At 38.7% G+C, this 18,023-nt stretch overlaps 1 protein-coding gene across 7 annotated transcripts in view; it reads right to left on the reverse strand.

Annotated features, from left to right (window-relative positions):
- The window catches only part of tmc3 (transmembrane channel like 3), an 85,276-nt gene continuing 67,253 nt past the window's right edge, over positions 1-18,023 (reverse strand). For 3 of the 7 annotated variants that reach the window (XM_028014243.1, XM_028014244.1, XM_028014245.1), the window contains one exon: positions 1,818-3,036. In XM_028014243.1, the coding sequence (XP_027870044.1) occupies positions 2,064-3,036 (973 nt within the window). In that variant the 3' untranslated portion in view covers positions 1,818-2,063. The other 4 variants (XR_003595106.1, XM_028014241.1, XM_028014242.1 and 1 more) reach the window with 4 other exon arrangements.

Here is an 18,023-nt window from a genome sequence, read left to right on the forward strand (position 1 = left end):
CACCAGAGTTAATAATCATAAACACGTTTTTGCTGAGGCTCTGTAAGAGCCATATGAATGAAAGAAGTAATTGATATGACAGGAGCACACGACTTTGACACTTGGGTGGCGAGCGTGTCGATGTGGGCGTGATGTCATCAAGTATGAATGGGAAGGTTACTGGCCTGCTGCTTTGTGTGTATGAGGAAGCGAGTGATCGCGGTGGTCAGTCCTTGCAAAGTTTGAAGCATGATAATCAAAATGGAATAAATCGATAATTGTGACAGAACAAAGAAGTGATTTGGATTTGAATGATACACGAGTCGGACAGATGAGATTCCCTTAGTTAAAAAAAAAAAAGAAAAAAAAACGAGGCGCACGTTACGCAAAACTCAAACAGGAGAATCGGACGTAAAACGGAGCAACAAACTAGATGTGAATAAGCACCGGATTCACGCTGAACAGTGAAAAATCAAGAACTTATATGAAGACAGATCAGGTGAAACTCAAGATGATGAAGCGGAGTAGCAGGTGAATGGCATGATGAGTGAAGAAAGGATAATACTAATCAAAGGAAACTAAATGAAAATGCAGGAAGAACAAAATGCAAGTTGAAGAAACTAAAGTAAATACAGAGGAATGAACCCATATGAACCCAATAATTATTCTGAGCAATAATTAAAACAGGGCAGGGGATATGGCAAGAACAGACAGATACTATTTTCAGATTAAAGCTAATATTGTTGAAGTGCCGTGGGTATGTTGAGAACACATCTAGTAGAAATGTATTTTACTGACCATAACAGTAAGGAACTTATCACTTATCTATGTTTTTAATTAGATTTTATTTTATGTATTTATTTCTTCAATATTATTTTTCATGCCAGTGTTAATGTCATGATGCTGTTAAGTGACACCATGATACTTTCAATTTGACTCATTAGGATTTGATTAAGAACCAGCTTTATTATTTGTCATTTCTGTACAGCAAAACTATTAATCTATAAATCAATAGACAAAAAAAGGTTGAGAAACACTGTTATGCACTGGAGGCCAGTCGCCTAAATCCATCTCATCATCTCCATCACCCTCAACCTCAAACACCATAGCAGTCCAGTCACAAACCAGTTTTATGCCAACCGCCCAAGATCAGCAATTTTTTGTCGATTCGGTCCTGTCTATGGACTTCTTAGCTTCCAGATAAGAAGCTAAGAAGTCCGTAGCTTCTTAGCTACAAACTTCATAGCTAAGCTCATGAGTAAAATGAGCTTACTCATTTTATTCAGGTAAAATGAGTAAGCTTTTTGCAATTATGATTAGCTAGTTACTAACCCTACAATTACATGTAGCCTAAACTTATAACCTTATTTTCACACTCATAACAAATGTACATATTGATAAAGTCATTTAAACTAAACAACTTTTGAATGGAAAAGGTAGAACATTTTCTTTTCAGTGTATTAATATGCTCTGACCATGTAAAAATAATGAAAATCATACCTTAAAACTAGAAATCTTTTTGTTCTCCATCCTCTCCTTTACCATCTTCTCCTTAACCAGACCAAACTCTTATACTGCAGGAATAATCTGAGTGAGTTAAATAATTTGTTGCCAACCAGAAGACAGTAACTATTAGGAAGCGCATAGCCATTTCAGAAGTAGTAGTCCGCTTTCATCTGGAGCTGCCTTAGTTTGCTTAATGTATGGTAATGCATTTTAGAAACTTTCCCCCACTAAAATGGAGCAAATATTTTATTCACTTTAAATTGATACATAAAAAACTCAAAATCCCTGAAAGCTTTGAAAAAATAGCAGAAATCAAAAAATCTGAAATACACTCACCAAAGAAGACACCGATTTTATTTAACAGAACTTAATATTTTTAGAGCAAGCTCAAACAAAACCTGTTACTTCACATTGTTGTAATAACCCATGTAATTGTATGTTACAGATCTTTTATGCACATACATGTTTATAGCAACCAATGGAGAATTATTATTTTTTTACTATTTGTAGTTGCAGTTTAACAAGTAGGATATACATACTAATTAACAAACAAAATTTAAATTTGACAAAAAAAAGTGTTACACATTGGAACAGATCAAGTCATTTGATTCTGTGTAGTTTAGATCAAAGTTTGTCTTGGATTTCTTTTTGGACATCTTTTCTTGCCTGACATCAGATCCAAGATGGCGCTCTTTGCTGTGGATGACATGAATATATTGATCAGTGCTGCTGTTTTGTTGGTCACTGCTGGATGCTATGGAGGCCGAGTCAGATTCAGTCAAATGAGTTTCAAGCTGACCCCTTAACTTGGGCTTTAATTGAGACCCCATGTGTCTGGTTCTGGTGGGGGACTGATATTGTCTCCTTGGAGAATGGACAGGTTGCCTTTGTGTGTGAGAAGATTCTTTTTCTTTTACACTGGTTTGAGATGGAGACGGTAAATTGAAATCTCCCCAGTCAATTCCTTCTTTACCAGCTTCCTCTTCATCATCTTCTTGCATCTCATACCTTGCTCTCTGACTTTCTCTAAAACTATCTAACCTTTCACCAATATAGAAGTGCGCTTGTTGGTGGTGGTCAGGCAAGGAACAAGGCCGAAGGCTTTTGCCTAGAGAAGTCCTTTTCCTGTCTTTTCCAGTTTCTTCCTCCTCTTTCCTGAGCTGCTGTGATGTGTGGGAGCGGGGGGGATGTTGTTGGTGAATGGTGCGAGGTGTGTAGTGTTTTATGTTGCGCGGGTATAGCTCTAGGATCTCTCTGGGCTCCTCCATGAGATAGTGCCTTGGGATTCGTGTGGTTGAGCACAGTAGCTTCTTACGGGGCCTGTGCTCATTAACAATCACATAGCGGGTAGTAGGACCACAGTGCCCCCCATAATTTTGTGCAGCAATGATTCCAGCAGCCTCAACAGGGTGTAGAGAACGAATGGTTTTCCTGTACAAGGGGTCAGTGTGGATTGCATTAGAAAGGTCAGATGGCGGATTATATGCCATGTGGTGACAAGACTTGGATCTGCAGGAACCACTTCGGCCACCAATGAAATGTTGAGGTCTACTATGGGGGAAAGAGGGAAAAACAACATTAATCAGCTTGTGCAGTAATCATGTTCTATTTATTTACACTTTCCCAAGTTGCAAGAGCAGACAATGAGCCAACTGCATGCCAGAATGTGTGTAATATTTAACTTGGTTCACAAAGATATATGCACTGTCATCAGTCTCACTATACACTCAATGCAAACCTCTGAAAGCATAACTACTGTCAGCATACAGTATATATATATATAGTAAGTCTTTAGGGTGTTTTCAAACCTGATAGCCCGGTTGAGTTTAGTTTTGTTTACCAAAATTGCAACATTTGTAAAATTTTTAGCTGCTGTGGTTCACATTCACACTGCACTGTGTCAGACGACCCAAACTAACTAAAAAACCTGTTCCTCCCGTCACCTGTGGGGGCACTGCACCAAGAATTACTGAAGGAATTGACACAAAACCTCTGAAGAAGACCAGAGCAATTTCCTTCTTCACAAAACGTAAACAAAAATGGAGCAGTGTCAGATTTTAGCGTTTGTAGGATTTCTCCATTCATATACATTACTAGTTTGGACATCACCTATTAGCTGCTAAAGCTAGCAACACGCCAGCAGGCGCAAATTACTGATGCGGTGAGTCTGTCCACAAAACCAAACTGCTCCAATGTGGAATGAGCAAGAACCTGTCAAAAATGATCACAGTGTCCTTATTTTTTACCAGATTTCTATGAACTTGGCATAAAGCTGAGAAAATTTCTCAAGTTTTGATATATGTAAAATATGTATATTATTATATAGGCAATTAGTCCAGTTTTTGTCATTTATTAAAGTTTTAAAAATTATAGCAGCTGCAGTGCTCCACATCAAAGGGAAAACAATCTGAGAAACAGCTTTAAACATCTACATTCTGCGTTTCCTTGCTGTCTGTGACAGATTGCAGACCTGTTGCCATGGCAACTGACCTCCGATCCGCTTGCATTCTCACTGCCTTCCGACCACTTCAGAGTTCACTACAGCTGGATTCAGACCTAAGTTGGTAGGCGGTTCAGTTTGCTTCTTTAGTCTATTTTGGAATTCAAATTTGTATTCTCACTCCCCAAACGAATCTGACTTTCTAGACAAACAAATTAGAGTCTGATTACAGTGGACTAAACAGGGCTGGTGTGAATACACCCCTCGAGGTTCATGACGCACGATGGTGCAGTATTCTCTGGAAAGACTGTTGGCATAAAGGGAAGACAAAAACCTGTTGTGCAAAAACACCTTCCAAATAGAATATTTTAAGTGAAAGGTGGAACATGCTCCATCCCAAGTTCAGTGTGTCCACTACAAACTGACCACAGCCCATCTTTGCTATCTTTGTTACTGTTGTGTAAAATAATCAACTTTATTCATAAAGAGGTGAAACAAAGTGCTGTACATGGGAGATAACATAACAAAGCTAAGCACACAACAATATACCTGAATTAAAAGCTCAACACAAAAACGCAGTAAAATACATAAAATCAATACCAATAAAGTTTAGTCAAATTAAATCTCATCTGGGTTGAAGCTAATGAGTAAAAATATGATTATAGATGGGTCTTAAAATAACCTGTATAAAATAAACAAACGACAATTAGCCTGGTGGTGTAGGGCAAGCTTCTGTACACTGGGGGAAACCCTGCAGCCAGAATGTTTTAAAGAATCCACAATTAGGTGGAGCAATAGACCTTATTTGGGAAATATTTATTTTACATGTAAAAAAAAAAAGTATAATAATACTGTAGATTTGGTTTTATAAATTTTAATAAAATATTGTCACATGACAGATGTTCACTCTGCAATGCATTATGGGTAGATGGCATCAAAAGGTTCAACTGCCTGACTCCCTCCAGCCAAAACAGTGATGAGTAAAGTAATTATATGGAGTGAAAATAGTGTCCAAACACCTTCACAGTGTGTAATACTGTATTTGTAGTCCGTGTAAGCATCTTTGTGTGTAACTTTGGATAGTTGTATCTGTGAAACATGATTTGTAAACCGGGTACTTTTAAATATGTGGTGAAATGCATACACAAATAAGAAATTATAAATACAAAATAAAAGTACACATACACAAATACAATTTCTACAAACATTAAATTTCTACACACAATTTTTTTAACTACAACCTCACAAATCTGGTAATTCCGAATTCAAACCTTCTCCTATTCCTACAAATGTTGAGAAAGCACGCACGAGTCGAGTGATACACACAGACAAAACGGCATTTATGCACAGATCCGGTTACGAATGCACAACGATTCTTAACCGGATTAATTTCCATGCTTCCAACAGCCTCTTACTTGTGCGCAGGTGGTGCGTTTAAATTCTGGTGGAAAGCTGGGTCATATGATTTTTGCTCAGCATCCAGTGTTCTCAGTCGCTGAATGTTTGTCACTGTGCTTGTACCAAAGTGGCAAAGATGTTATTTAGTTGAAAAACAGAATATTTTAATACTTCTTTATAATACTCCAAAATTGTTTATAGGCATATTGTGCATTTTATGAGCGGGACAGATGAGATTATGTGGTTAATAAAAATGACCACTGGGTGGCGGAATGGTCAAAGGTTGAAACAGAACTGAAACGTATGCTAGAGTTGGGTATCAGAGCCCACTGATTGGTGCGCCCCGATGGTTCCTGTCGAAAAGTAAAACAGAGATCAAGTAAGAGTACGTATGGATTTGAAACACCTAAACAAATCAGTAAAACAAGAGCACTACATCTTACCAACTATGGAAGACATCACTCCAAAGCTGGCGGGGGCTAAGGTGTTTTCCACCTTAGACGCCTCATATGGATTTTGGCAGATCCCTCTGGATGCAAAGAGCAGAAGACTGACAACATTTATAACTCTCATCGGTAGATTCTGCTTCAGACAACTGCTATTTGGAATCAAGTCAGCTCCAGAAATTTTTCAAAGACAGTTATCCACACTGCTAAAGGACCATGAAGGTGTTGTCGTAGTCATGGATAACATTCTCGCTTATGAACAAACTAAGGAGGAACATGACAACCACCTGAATGCAGTTCTGAAGACCATCAAGAACAGTGGCTTGAAACTGAACAAAGCAGAGTGTTATTTCAGCAAATCAGAAACGCGGTACTTCAGTCACATCATCAGTGCGGAGGGCATGAAACCAGACCTGACCAAGGTAGAAGCCATCACGCAAATGCAGTGTCCCACAAATGTGGAGGAGCTCCGTCAGGTACTGGGTCTGACTAATTATGTGGGGAGATTTTTGCCAGGCCTCTCCACCAAGCTACATCCAATCACCAGCCTGTTGAGAAGAGAGAACAAGTGGATATGGGATGACACACAAGAACAGGTGTTCATCACTGCTAAAGCTATGCTCGTGTCAGCCACAGCTCTTGCATATTATGATGCAAATTGGAAAACTGTCATCAGCGCAGATGCAAGCAGCTGTGGCTTAAGGGCAGCTCTATTACAAGAACATGAGGACGGCTTAAAGCCAGTGGCATTCTGCTCCCGCAAAATGTCTGATGCCGAGAGGCGATACTCTCAAATCAAGAAAGAGTGTGTGGCAGGTGTGTGGCAGTGTGCGTGATTTGCACTCTACATTCAGGGAATGAACAGTTTCCTTCTGCAAACAGACCACAAACCACTTGTGCTGCTCATAAATACTTATGATCTGGACAAAGCCCCTCCACGGTGCCAGAGACTCCTGATGTGCCTTTTAAGGTATTGCTGCAGAACACATCCCAGGCAAGCAGTTGGTGGTGGCCGACACTATCCAGGAGGCCGCAGAGACACGGGAGTGGTGAGACCACAGATCATGTGGTAAAAGCACATGTTGAGTCGATTGTAGCAAATGCACCTGTCTCATCCCAAAGACTCTCTATGATCTGTGTGGTTACTCAGCACAATCATGAACTGCAGGAGATTGCAAGTTTCATCAGGAATGGATGGCTGCCCAAAACGGTGATGAACCCATCTCTTCATTGTTCTTATTCTGCAAGAGCACATCTCTCAGAAACGGATGGATTGGTGTTATATCAGGACTGACTGACTGCGCAGAGGGTTGAGGTGCTATCAGATCTACAGTACATAAAGGACACCAGGGACTAACAGGGGCCGGGCACGTGCTAGGATGGCTGTGTGGTGGCAGAGCATCAGTGCTGAGATTAAATAGACACTGTCATCATGTAAATTCTGCATAGAAAATAAACCAACCCAGAAGCATGAACCTCTCCTGACTTCTACCCTACCAGAGGGCCCCGGGCAGCATATTGCTGCAGACCTGTGAGAGTTTGAGAGATAGAATTATCTCATCGCAACTGAATATTACTCCAGAGACACTAGATATAGAAGAGAGCCAAATTATTTCAGTCGTGATGTCACTAGTCGACTCAAGGGCATGTTCGTGAGGTGGCGAATTCCACTGGATCTGGTCAGTGATAATGTCACTCAGTTCACATCTACCGAGTTCCAGGACTTCACCAGAGAGTATGGATTTGTGCACAAAGCCTCTAGTCCCCATTACCCTCAGGGAAACAGTGCTGCTGAATAAGCAGTTCAGGCTGTTAAGAACATCTTGAAGCAGCCTGACCCCCATTTGGCCTTGATGTGCAACAGAGCAACCCCTAGTACTGCTACAGGCGTGAGCCCTGCACTACTTATGACTGGAAGAGAGATTAGAACTACACTTCAGATGATGGAGAGCAAGTTGCAAGCTGCTCCGGTGGACAGACAAAAGGTTCGGCAAAAAGACAATCAGACAAAGTCAGCGTATCGGTTCTTCCATGACTGCCATCATTCTGCACAACCACTTCCCACACTACAACCAGGACAGAAAGTCAGGATAAAACTGGACGGTGAAAAAGGTTGGAAAACCCCAGCTAAGATTATTGCCAAATACAAGGAGCCATGCTCTTACACGGTGGAAACAGAGAATGGAACTGTGCTACGACGGAATCAGAGACACCTGCAAGCCGTCCCACAGCCCACCGATCGACCAGATCAACTGCAGTCACCTGATTCCCCAGTGGAACTGACCAGTAGCTTTCCACCTGAGGACAGTTCTGACTCCACGGCCAGAAGCCCTGTTCAGAGGCAGTTGTGCCCAGAAGTGGAGCGTTCTACTCCACTTGAAGGTTCACAGGTTACATCCTGAAGAGTAGTCAGAATTCCTCTGAGATATAGAGACACTTTGTTATTCAAAGTTCAAGTATTTAGGTGTGAAACCTATAGAGTTCAGAAATTTATTAACTTTATTCTACTTCAAAGTTTACAAGGACGAGACAAAATGTTATTGCACATTATAATTTTGTTTTATTTCTTTATAAAGGTAATTCGATATAGTAAAAAAGAAACGAGAACAAAAGGGGAGAGAAAAGGAGTAAATTGGAATTTGAAAGTGCACTGGAACTTTTTAAGTGTAAAGACTCACATGTTATAGATGGTGGAGTTCCGAGCCGTCTACTAAAACTTTTCTGTTTGTTTTTTATAGGACTGATAGGAACAGCAACTGTTGAGGGCAGAATAATCCCTATGTTGCTGCAAACTGAGGGCAGTCTACCCCAACGTCCTAGTGTTCAGAGATACTATTTTCTAACTTAAGTATTTCTGCAATGTACCTGTTAGAAAAATTATCCTCCTGTTCATTTACTTATGAGTTTATTTTACAAGTTATGTTTTCATATTATTCTTTTATATTATTACTCTCATATTATTATTCTTTTTATATTTACTTAACTTCTCTTTCTTTTGTAGTATATTATTAACTTTGTTTAGGATGTTTGCCTGGAAGCTAAAAACGTTAAAACATTCATGTGTTATTAGTTCCATATGTAATTGATTAGTTGTGGTCAGTCACATGCCCTTGTAAGGGCATGTCCACAGGAGGTTCCAGAATGTAAAGACGGTTGGTCAATTCTCTGTGTGACTGTGTGAAGAAGCCCAACCTGCTTTTTCTATACAGTAAAGAGAAATGCAAAGAAAGATCTGGCAGAATTGATTCCAGACAGTATTTGACAGCGATTCGTCGCGTCTGCTCTCAATTCTCCTGTTCTGCAGAAAAGAAAAGAAAACTAATCCCTGTCTCTGGCTGATTCTTTGCAGGTTAGGACAAAATAAACCTATCAGTACCCATGTAAGGCTATGACAACCTCTGTCCTGTTGATATTGCTATCGATATACATCTCTGTATCGGAGGTTGCGTTAACGGAATATTTTCCGTATTTGACAGAAAATATTCCGGTCGTATAAAAAAATATACGAAAATATACAAAATTTAAAACCATCCATCATTTGACAGGTTATAATTCACACCCTTGAATGGTGCACATGCGCAGACATTATAGTTTTTACGCTCATCGCAGAGGCAACTAAAATCAATCAATAAGAAAAATCCTTTCTGAATTTCATCTCATTGACAGTGAACTAAATGAGTCTTTCTGACCAGTCTTTCTGACAGCATGTTGAGGATGGTTAGGAAGCACATTTCAAACCTTTGGTTGAAATGGCTCCTTTAATTCAAGTCTCCATTCTAGACCAGAGAAAACTAAAGAGAATGCAATGTTGAGCTAATCCATTTGTACTCTAACCAGAGGAGCTGGCAGTTTATCTTGAGGAAATAAATAAAGGTGCAGAAGTTAATTAGACCATAATATGTGCAGTCTAATTAACTGCACAACCAATGCGGACGCAGCTCCACCACTATGAAGAATTGAACTCAACTCATCCTGTGGATTTAACAAATGGAGCTGGAAACTAAAGAGGATAAAAAGCTAGCAGAGCTCAAATGGTTTGATTTGGATCAGTTTGGATCAGACAGATCCAACTGAATTAAATTAACGCAGATTTCTCTGCAGATGCAACCAGGAGGAATTTGTGAGGCTGTGTGTTCAGAGCCCAGCAGGAAGTGCTTTTAATTTAAGTAGAGTTGTTTAATTTCATTTACTATAACTTATTGGGGCCACAGTCAGTGGTTTTTGTCTCTATGGAGAAAAAGTTAGATGCCTTTATCTGCTTTATGTGCGACAGGATCTGGATTCACGGTTCAACTAGGTGAATATTAACAAAACCGCATAAAAATAACATTGGCTAAAATAGCCAATGTTACTATGGTTATAACTTGACAGGTAAAAATAGAACATGACCATTTTTTTAATGCTGTCTGTCAAAATGACGGATAACAAGAAAGTCTAGCGGGACCTCTGCTGTGTATATAATTTACTTTGTGTTTGGGTAAATAGGGCGCATGCATCAGATAAGACTGGAAAACAGCTACTTAACTGCAGTTAATTTACATATTAATCTTCAATCAGATATTTCCAAATGTACACTACCCTTGATCAGGTAACATATCTGGATGTTGGTCACCATCACTGAAACCATAATTTGTTGCTTCAGCAGTATTGAAGGTAGACATGGACCTGCCAGGAACATCATCTGCAACTGCTAGAAAATATTCACCACAAGAAACTGAAAGGTACTTCCTTATTTACGTTGACTTTTTAACATAAATGAAGATTTAGACTAATGTTCACATAGCCTCCAGAATCTTCAGATTAAACTGTATTTGTGTCTAGTTCTCTATGAAATCCACAAAGACCCCTTTTCATTGGCCCTTGAACAAATATACACCTCATCTGCAAAAAAGATGGGTTAGGCACCTCATCGTGCCTAACCCAAGACAAACCTGGAGTTCTTGTCTGTCTTCATTTCAAGTTGACTAATGTAGATGGTAAAATATATTCAGTTCAATTAGATTTTCACAGGACAGTAAAATTCTTTTTCAATTGATACTTTGACATAATTAACGACTAATAAATGTATAATTAAAAAATAAATATTTTATGCATTTATGTAAGCACCATTGCAAAAATAACCTTCACAGCAAAACATTTAAACATAGACATTTAACAGGGTCCGTACCGGTCATGAAAAACCTGCCCAGCTAGCATTGATTGTTCAGACGACATTCACTGAATGTCCAGACGTCAAAATGAAATTCGACGACGTTCGTGACGACTTTTTTCGGACTAAAAATGAAACACAGACGTTCAGCGGACATTTGCTGACAACTTTCAGTGGACATTCGGAGTAGGTCAAAATAAAATGCTATATATGGTTCAGCTAGATCTGTGGAAATGCTAATATAGCAGCAATTTCATTGGAATGCAAAGTTTTCATGTGGAACAGTTGTCTTCCATTTCCTAGGGATCCTAATACAATCTTGTAACAAAAATCTATGACAACCAACCACTTAAAACACTTGGAAAAGTGCTTTAAGTGGTACTGTAAAATTAATGAATACTGTAAAATTCATTCATTTTACAATATTAACATTAAAGACTTACCCCGAGACACAATATGATTTAAAAAAATTCCCATTTATTCATACACATGTACCAAAAAGAAAGTAATGAAGCCTTCATTTCAACAAAGTAAAACAGCACAGTATCAATTTTAATACAATGGCTTTCCAGAAGACATTCACAATAATAATCAAGGCAAAGTCAGCATTTAAAAACCAACCTCTCCTTCAAAATATGATTTTAAAAGAAATATTTACACCAGAACTGATCTTATGAACGTTGACACATACACAAGATAATAAAACTACAACAAACCAAAGGTACATGAGCTTATACTTACTACATATTTCAGTCACAAAGTGCTGGTGAGTAGAAAGACTTTTCTCTCCACCCTGTTCACTCTACTGCTCACCTTGGTGGTTTGAGAGGATTTGGGATAAAATGTTTCAGACAGCAGATCAGGTCCCTCAGAGACCCAGCTAAAAAAGTAAGACAAAGAATTTAAAAGTCAATATTTACACAGTACTGCACCTGATAATGTGAAGAGAAAGGCTAATAACGTTTTCAAAGTATTATGCATACAATTTTTTTCTGAACAGTTCCTGATTCCAGTTTTTGGTTTGAGACTCCTAATTTGATGACGCCTGATGCCTCCTGAACGCCTCCCTGGTGAGGTGTTCCGGGCACGTCCCACCGGGAGGAAGCCCCTGGGAAGATCAGGACACACTGGAGGGACTATGTCTCTCGCCTGGCCTGGGAACGCCTTGGGATTCCTCCGGAAGAGCTGGAACAAGTGGCTGGGGAGAGAGAAGTCTGGGCCTCCCTTCTGAAGCTGCTAACCCCGCGACCCGACCCCGTATAAAGCGGAAGAAAATAAATGGATGGATGGATGGATGGATGGGTCATCAACATGCTGGATCAGACTGAACATTAAAGATTTTTTGTTCACTCACAAGAAACCATTAACTAGTTTTCAGAAAGTAGTGCATTTCAGTAATTACTGATCCCGTAGATCCTGCTGTTAGTTAGATTCCTCCTATGGATCTAAAAATAATTCAATTTAAATATACTGTACTTCATTGATCCCAAAGGAAAATTAAATGCAACTCCCATTACCAGCTGCCTCGTCTCATTGCTGTGTTAGAAAATGTCAGTAAGCTTTGCACATTTGGCAGTATAAAGTATTAATGCATTTATTTTCTCTAACTTGGCTTTTTAAAAGGGACAATGTCCAACTCAAACATAAATGTTACCATTTAATGCTCTGTACAAGATAATAGAAAAAGCCAATTCGCATTCAGTCCCTTCCTATCATTTTTACTTGCTGGCCAGCAGCTCCACTCCGCCTGACTTTTGGTAGACATGTGGACTGACGCCATGTTGTTTTGTTTTCTCTATGGCCCTCAGTCTATGAACAAAGCAGTCCGTACGCAAACTCTCCTAATTACCTGCTTACCAATTATGTTGACACTGTCGTTCAGGAAACTACAACACTAAGCAAAAAATGAGCAGGACATTTCACTCAGAAAAATATTTCTGGCTGCATCAAACTTATAATCAAAGTTGAGAAGTCATGAGATAAAAGCGCCACATGGTTGACATGAAGGACGGCAAAGTTCGGTGCATGATACACCCACAAAAAGTGTTCGTAACAAGTTATGTGGCTTTTTATGCTCTAAGCACATGCTTGGTCAGAAAATGATACAAGTAAATATGGAAACCATTAACTTACCAAACAAGGTAGATCCCATCGGTTTCATATAAATACAGAATCGTTGTTTCATGACTGCAGAAATCCGAGTACAACCCGGAAAAGGAAGTTGGGGACTGACGGCACTCCACAGCTCACTTTTTTAAACTCCAAATGAAAGTACTTCTTGAACTTTTAAGTGTTATTCTCTGTTGATACATTTACATACTGTTAGAATAAATGCAAACGCCCTCCTAAGTCGGGTCCTGTGTCACACGTACGACAATACTGTGACCAAAGTCTGAAACATGGTGATGCGACATTCAAGAACGAGACGATTTTTCTGAACGGCTCTTTACTATGAATAATACACTGCCTGGCCAAAAAAAAAAGTCGCCACCAAAAAATAGTCACACTCTCTGATATTTTGTTTGACTGCCTTTAGCTTTGATTACAGCCCACATTCGCTGTGGCATTGTTCCAATAAGCTTCTGCAGTGTCACAAGATTTATTTCCATCCAGTGTTGCATTAATCTTTCACCAAGATCTTGTATTGATGATGGGAGAGTCTGACCACTGCACCAAGCCTTCTCCAGCACATCCCAAAGATTCTCAATGGGGTTAAGGTCTGGACTCTGTGGTGGCCAATCCATGTGTGAAAAAGATGTCTCATGCTCCCTGAACCACTCTTTCACAATGTGAGCCCCATGAATCCTGGCATTGTCATCTTGGAATATGCCCGTTCAATTTGGGAGGTCAAAATCCATTGATGGAATAACCTGGTCATTCAGTATATTCAGGTAGTCAGCTGACCTCATTCTTTGGGCACACAATGTTGCTGAACCTAGACCTGACCAACTGCAGCAACCCCAGATCATAGCACTGCCCCCACAGGCTTGTAAAGTAGGCACTAGGGTGCATCACTTCACCTGCCTCTCTTCTTACCCTGATGCGCCCATCACTCTGGAACAGGGTAAATCTGGACTCATCAGACCACATGACCTTCTTCCATTCCTCCAGAGTCCAATCTTTATGCTCCCTAGCAAACTGAAGCCTTTTTTTCTGGTTAGCCTTACTGATTAGAGGTTTTCTTACGGCTACACAGCTGTTCAATCCCAACCCCTTGAGTTCCCTTTGCATTGTGCGTGTGGAAATTCTTTTGCGTTCACAATTAAACATACTCCTGAGTTCTGCTGTTGTTTTTCTTCGATTTGATTTGACCAAACGTTTAAGTAATCGCCGATCACGATCATTCAGGATTTTTTTCCGACCACATTTCTTCCTGGAAGACGATGGTTCCCCACCATCCTTCCAGTTTTTAATGATGCGTTGGACAGTTCTTAACCCAATTCTAGTAGTTTCTGTAATCTCCTTAGATGTTTTCTCTGCTTGATGCATGCCAATGATTTGACCCTTCTTAAACAGACTAACGTCTTTTCCACGACCACAGGATGTGTCTTTTGCCATGGTTGTTTAAGAAATGAGGAGTTACTCATTGCATCAGCTGGGGTTAAATAACTTGTTGCCAGCTGAAAGATAATCGCCTATGCAGAACTTATCCAATAGGAGGCTTGTACCTATTTGCTTAGTTAAATCCAGGTGGCGACTTTTTTTTTGGCCAGGTAGTGTAGTAAAAATATGAATAATAGTAAAGAGCTGGTTCTCAGTGAGAACAAAAACAAAGAGATTCTTTGTTTTTGTAATGCTCTGCGTACACTGCAGTACCTATTATTCTATTTTATTAACATATATTTATTTAATCATCAAGTAAACCTCCAGTGGTGTTGCAGTGTGTGTGCCTGTCTGTTCTGAACTTTTGTAGAAGCAGTTAGTTCTATATACATGTGCAATCTTGTGTTTGCATTACTGCTAACATGTTATTGATTATAAAATTATTGTCATATGATTTCTCAGTCAATATATTGGCACTTTTCAATTCATACCTTTCTGTGTGGGCTTCATTTTCACATTTGTGTCATTTATGTTTTCTCCCCATCTCCCTGCTTTACACTTTTACATGTTTGCCATAGTACAACTTGGTGGGGTTAGTCTGTCAGTTATATACTTTTCTCGATAAACCTGTTGTATGTGGATCATGGAAAATTATACTGAAGGTCATGGAGAGTCATGTAAAAGTCATGGAATTTTTTTTCTAAATACCAGTCGGAACCTGTCAACATAAAAAGAAAAAAATTCTACATTTACATTGTGAAGATACAAGCAATTTTCAGGTTCAGTAATGTTTGGTCAAATTCAGGTTTGTCAGTGCATCAGTTGTACAGGAAAATCAACATACATTTTCTAACACTGTCTATTTGTACTTTTCCTTGCATCTTCAGACAATCTGCAGCAGGGACGTTCCACACCAAAACCTCCAGCTTCAAACTGAGCCGTCCACCGGACCAAGGAACCTGCCTTCCTAACAACAACACTAATTAATGTGTTGGTAGACATTATGGTTTATCCTTAATCTGTATTATGCATTATGTATTAATCAGTCTGGCCTTGGTCTTCTTTGAATTCACAGCATTATGGCGTTTTCTTTTGGTAATTGCTTCTAGTAAATATTTGAACATCCATGTAAGTTTTAAGACATTTTATCTGTTAACTTTAGGTAGCTGTGAAACAACTCATGTTAATCTTTGATTCTATTTTGTTAAAGATTCAACAGATTAGGGTGCTTTTACAAATTTCATCTGTCCTTTGTGTGCAGTGAGGTGAACATTAAAGTTAACTCAGGAAACACTTTTGTCATCTTTCTGCAGTATAAATGGAATGATGCCTCTATTATATTTGTGACATCAAACTTTCTTTCTGCCATATAGCAGTGGTCAAACTACGGGTAAATGTTTGTAATTTACTTTCAACAAATGGTCACCAAAATGGTTTTAGCATAGAGACACAGGTAATGTTTCCACATGCTGTATTGTATGCAAGTAAATGTGATGCAGCTGAGTGAAAGTTGTACAGCTATAAACACTTTTGGAGTATTATAAAGTAGTACTGAAATATTCTGTTTTTCAACAAGATATATTATATAGTATTTATTTAAATGTTTTTCATACAATATATTTAGAATTTCACTCTTTGTGGTGGTTATTGCATTATGTTGTTTACTATTGTGGTTACACACATTTAGTAAACACCTTATGTTTTATTTGGATCATTAACTATTTTGTTTTGCTCAGTTTAAAGGACTGGCTTTGGGAGAGGACTGGTTGAAAGGCAAACCAGGAAGTGGACCAAATCTGCTGGAAGCAGGGGACTTGATGTTGAAGAATCTGCCTCTCTACTAACAGCACAACTGCTAAAATATGTTTGGTTGTAGGTTGTTTTGTTTTTACAGTTGTGTATGTTTATGCATCGTTTGTCTCCTTTTCCATCCCTCCTCGTTTGTGTAGACTAGCCTGTGTGTTCTTTGTGTGAGGTCGATTTTTGCTTTGTTATCCTGAGTTAGGCCTGCCTTAGTTGATTTTTTTGGGGCCCATTTTGCGGAATTTTTTAGATTTGTTGTTGAAAGCCTTTTGTTAAGATTTTTTTTAAAAATAAACAGAAACAATTTTTTTATATATGCCTTTGTCCTTGTGCCTTACTGGTTGGACCGTAACACACACCCACAGGTGTTTGGAGACTATTTTCATTCCATATTATCATACCTTTTCAATTTGAACCAGAGCTCTTTGAAATTGATTGGAATGCAGAAATCACAAGAGGTGATGAAGATGAGGAGGACCAAACAGAGGAAGAGGACAGACTTGGCCGTAGGAGCTGGTGTTTTGCTGTTGCTGCCTTCAGCTTCTTAAATAGGGTTAGAATTATGTAAATGACTGAAAGTGTTGTGGAGAAATGTCGCGGGCACAGATTAGGTCCTTCGGAAATTGTGTTCCATTCCGGCTCTGGCACTGGGCCCTTCTTTCTTTCATGAGGGGAATTTTCCAAATTCACCTCATTTCTTTTCTTCTTCTTTTTTTTTAAACAACACAGTGTGGCTTTATCTAAAATTACACCAGTAAAACACAATATGATAAACAACTACTGGGGTAAAGTTAGCCTTCCTGTGTTTACACTGTAGACTCCAGTAGAGAATGGACCTGATGACGTCATCAACCCACTGGTGAAAAAATGGCGACCTCCATGGGTGAAAAATATAACTAAAGATACACATTTTTGAGGTAATCATGAGTTTTGGTATATCACAAACAGCAATGTTTTAGGTAATAGGAAATATACAGTATATTTAATCCAACTTGTTCAACTAGTCCTGGATTCCTTTAAAATAATCTAGTGGTAATAATTCTAGGACATCTGTCTGCAGCATCCTGAGATGAAATATTGTGATGGTGTTTGTACTGTAAACCTTAGTAGGAATTTTAAAAAATAGCACAGTGGGAGTCTTACATTCTGCTTAATTACATAAATTCTTAAGTTATATGAAGAGAATGTTCCAAGCTGGTCTCTGGCTGTGAAATTAGCCAGTTTGGGTGTGGCTTTGTCAATTTGTGTAACAGTTATTTCTTTTGGGTGTTTTTTTAAATTAACAATAAAGCCTGGACATTTTTACTTTTTTCTATGTGAGATTATGGTATTGCACTAAAAACTGAATTTATTTTAGGGTAGTTGACATATTCTTAACATGATGACAGTAATTTTGAAGTGAATTGAACTGATAGAAATCTCCCTTTTCCTAAATAAAAACATTCAAAAGTTTTGGTAACAAATAATTGTCATTCTTTGTAGCACTTCTTCAAAAGCAAATGAAATTAATTTCTGAATTCTTTGCAAAAGTATCTATACCTCTTGAGCTTTAGGATTATAACTGCATGTCACAGTTTTCAAAATTTTAATCCATAAGAACCTTAGAAAATTATTTTGCTTCTATTTTTGCACTGCTTTGTGTGGATCATTAACATAAAATCCATTCAAATTTGTGTTTTTACTGTAACTTGTAAAATAGAGGTATGAATACATTTACAAGACATTTATAGACTTTGTTCTAATTTGTTGAAAATTCTAG

Source organism: Xiphophorus couchianus, chromosome 4, assembly GCF_001444195.1.
Source record: "Xiphophorus couchianus chromosome 4, X_couchianus-1.0, whole genome shotgun sequence".
NCBI classification, from domain to species: Eukaryota; Metazoa; Chordata; class Actinopteri; order Cyprinodontiformes; family Poeciliidae; genus Xiphophorus; species Xiphophorus couchianus.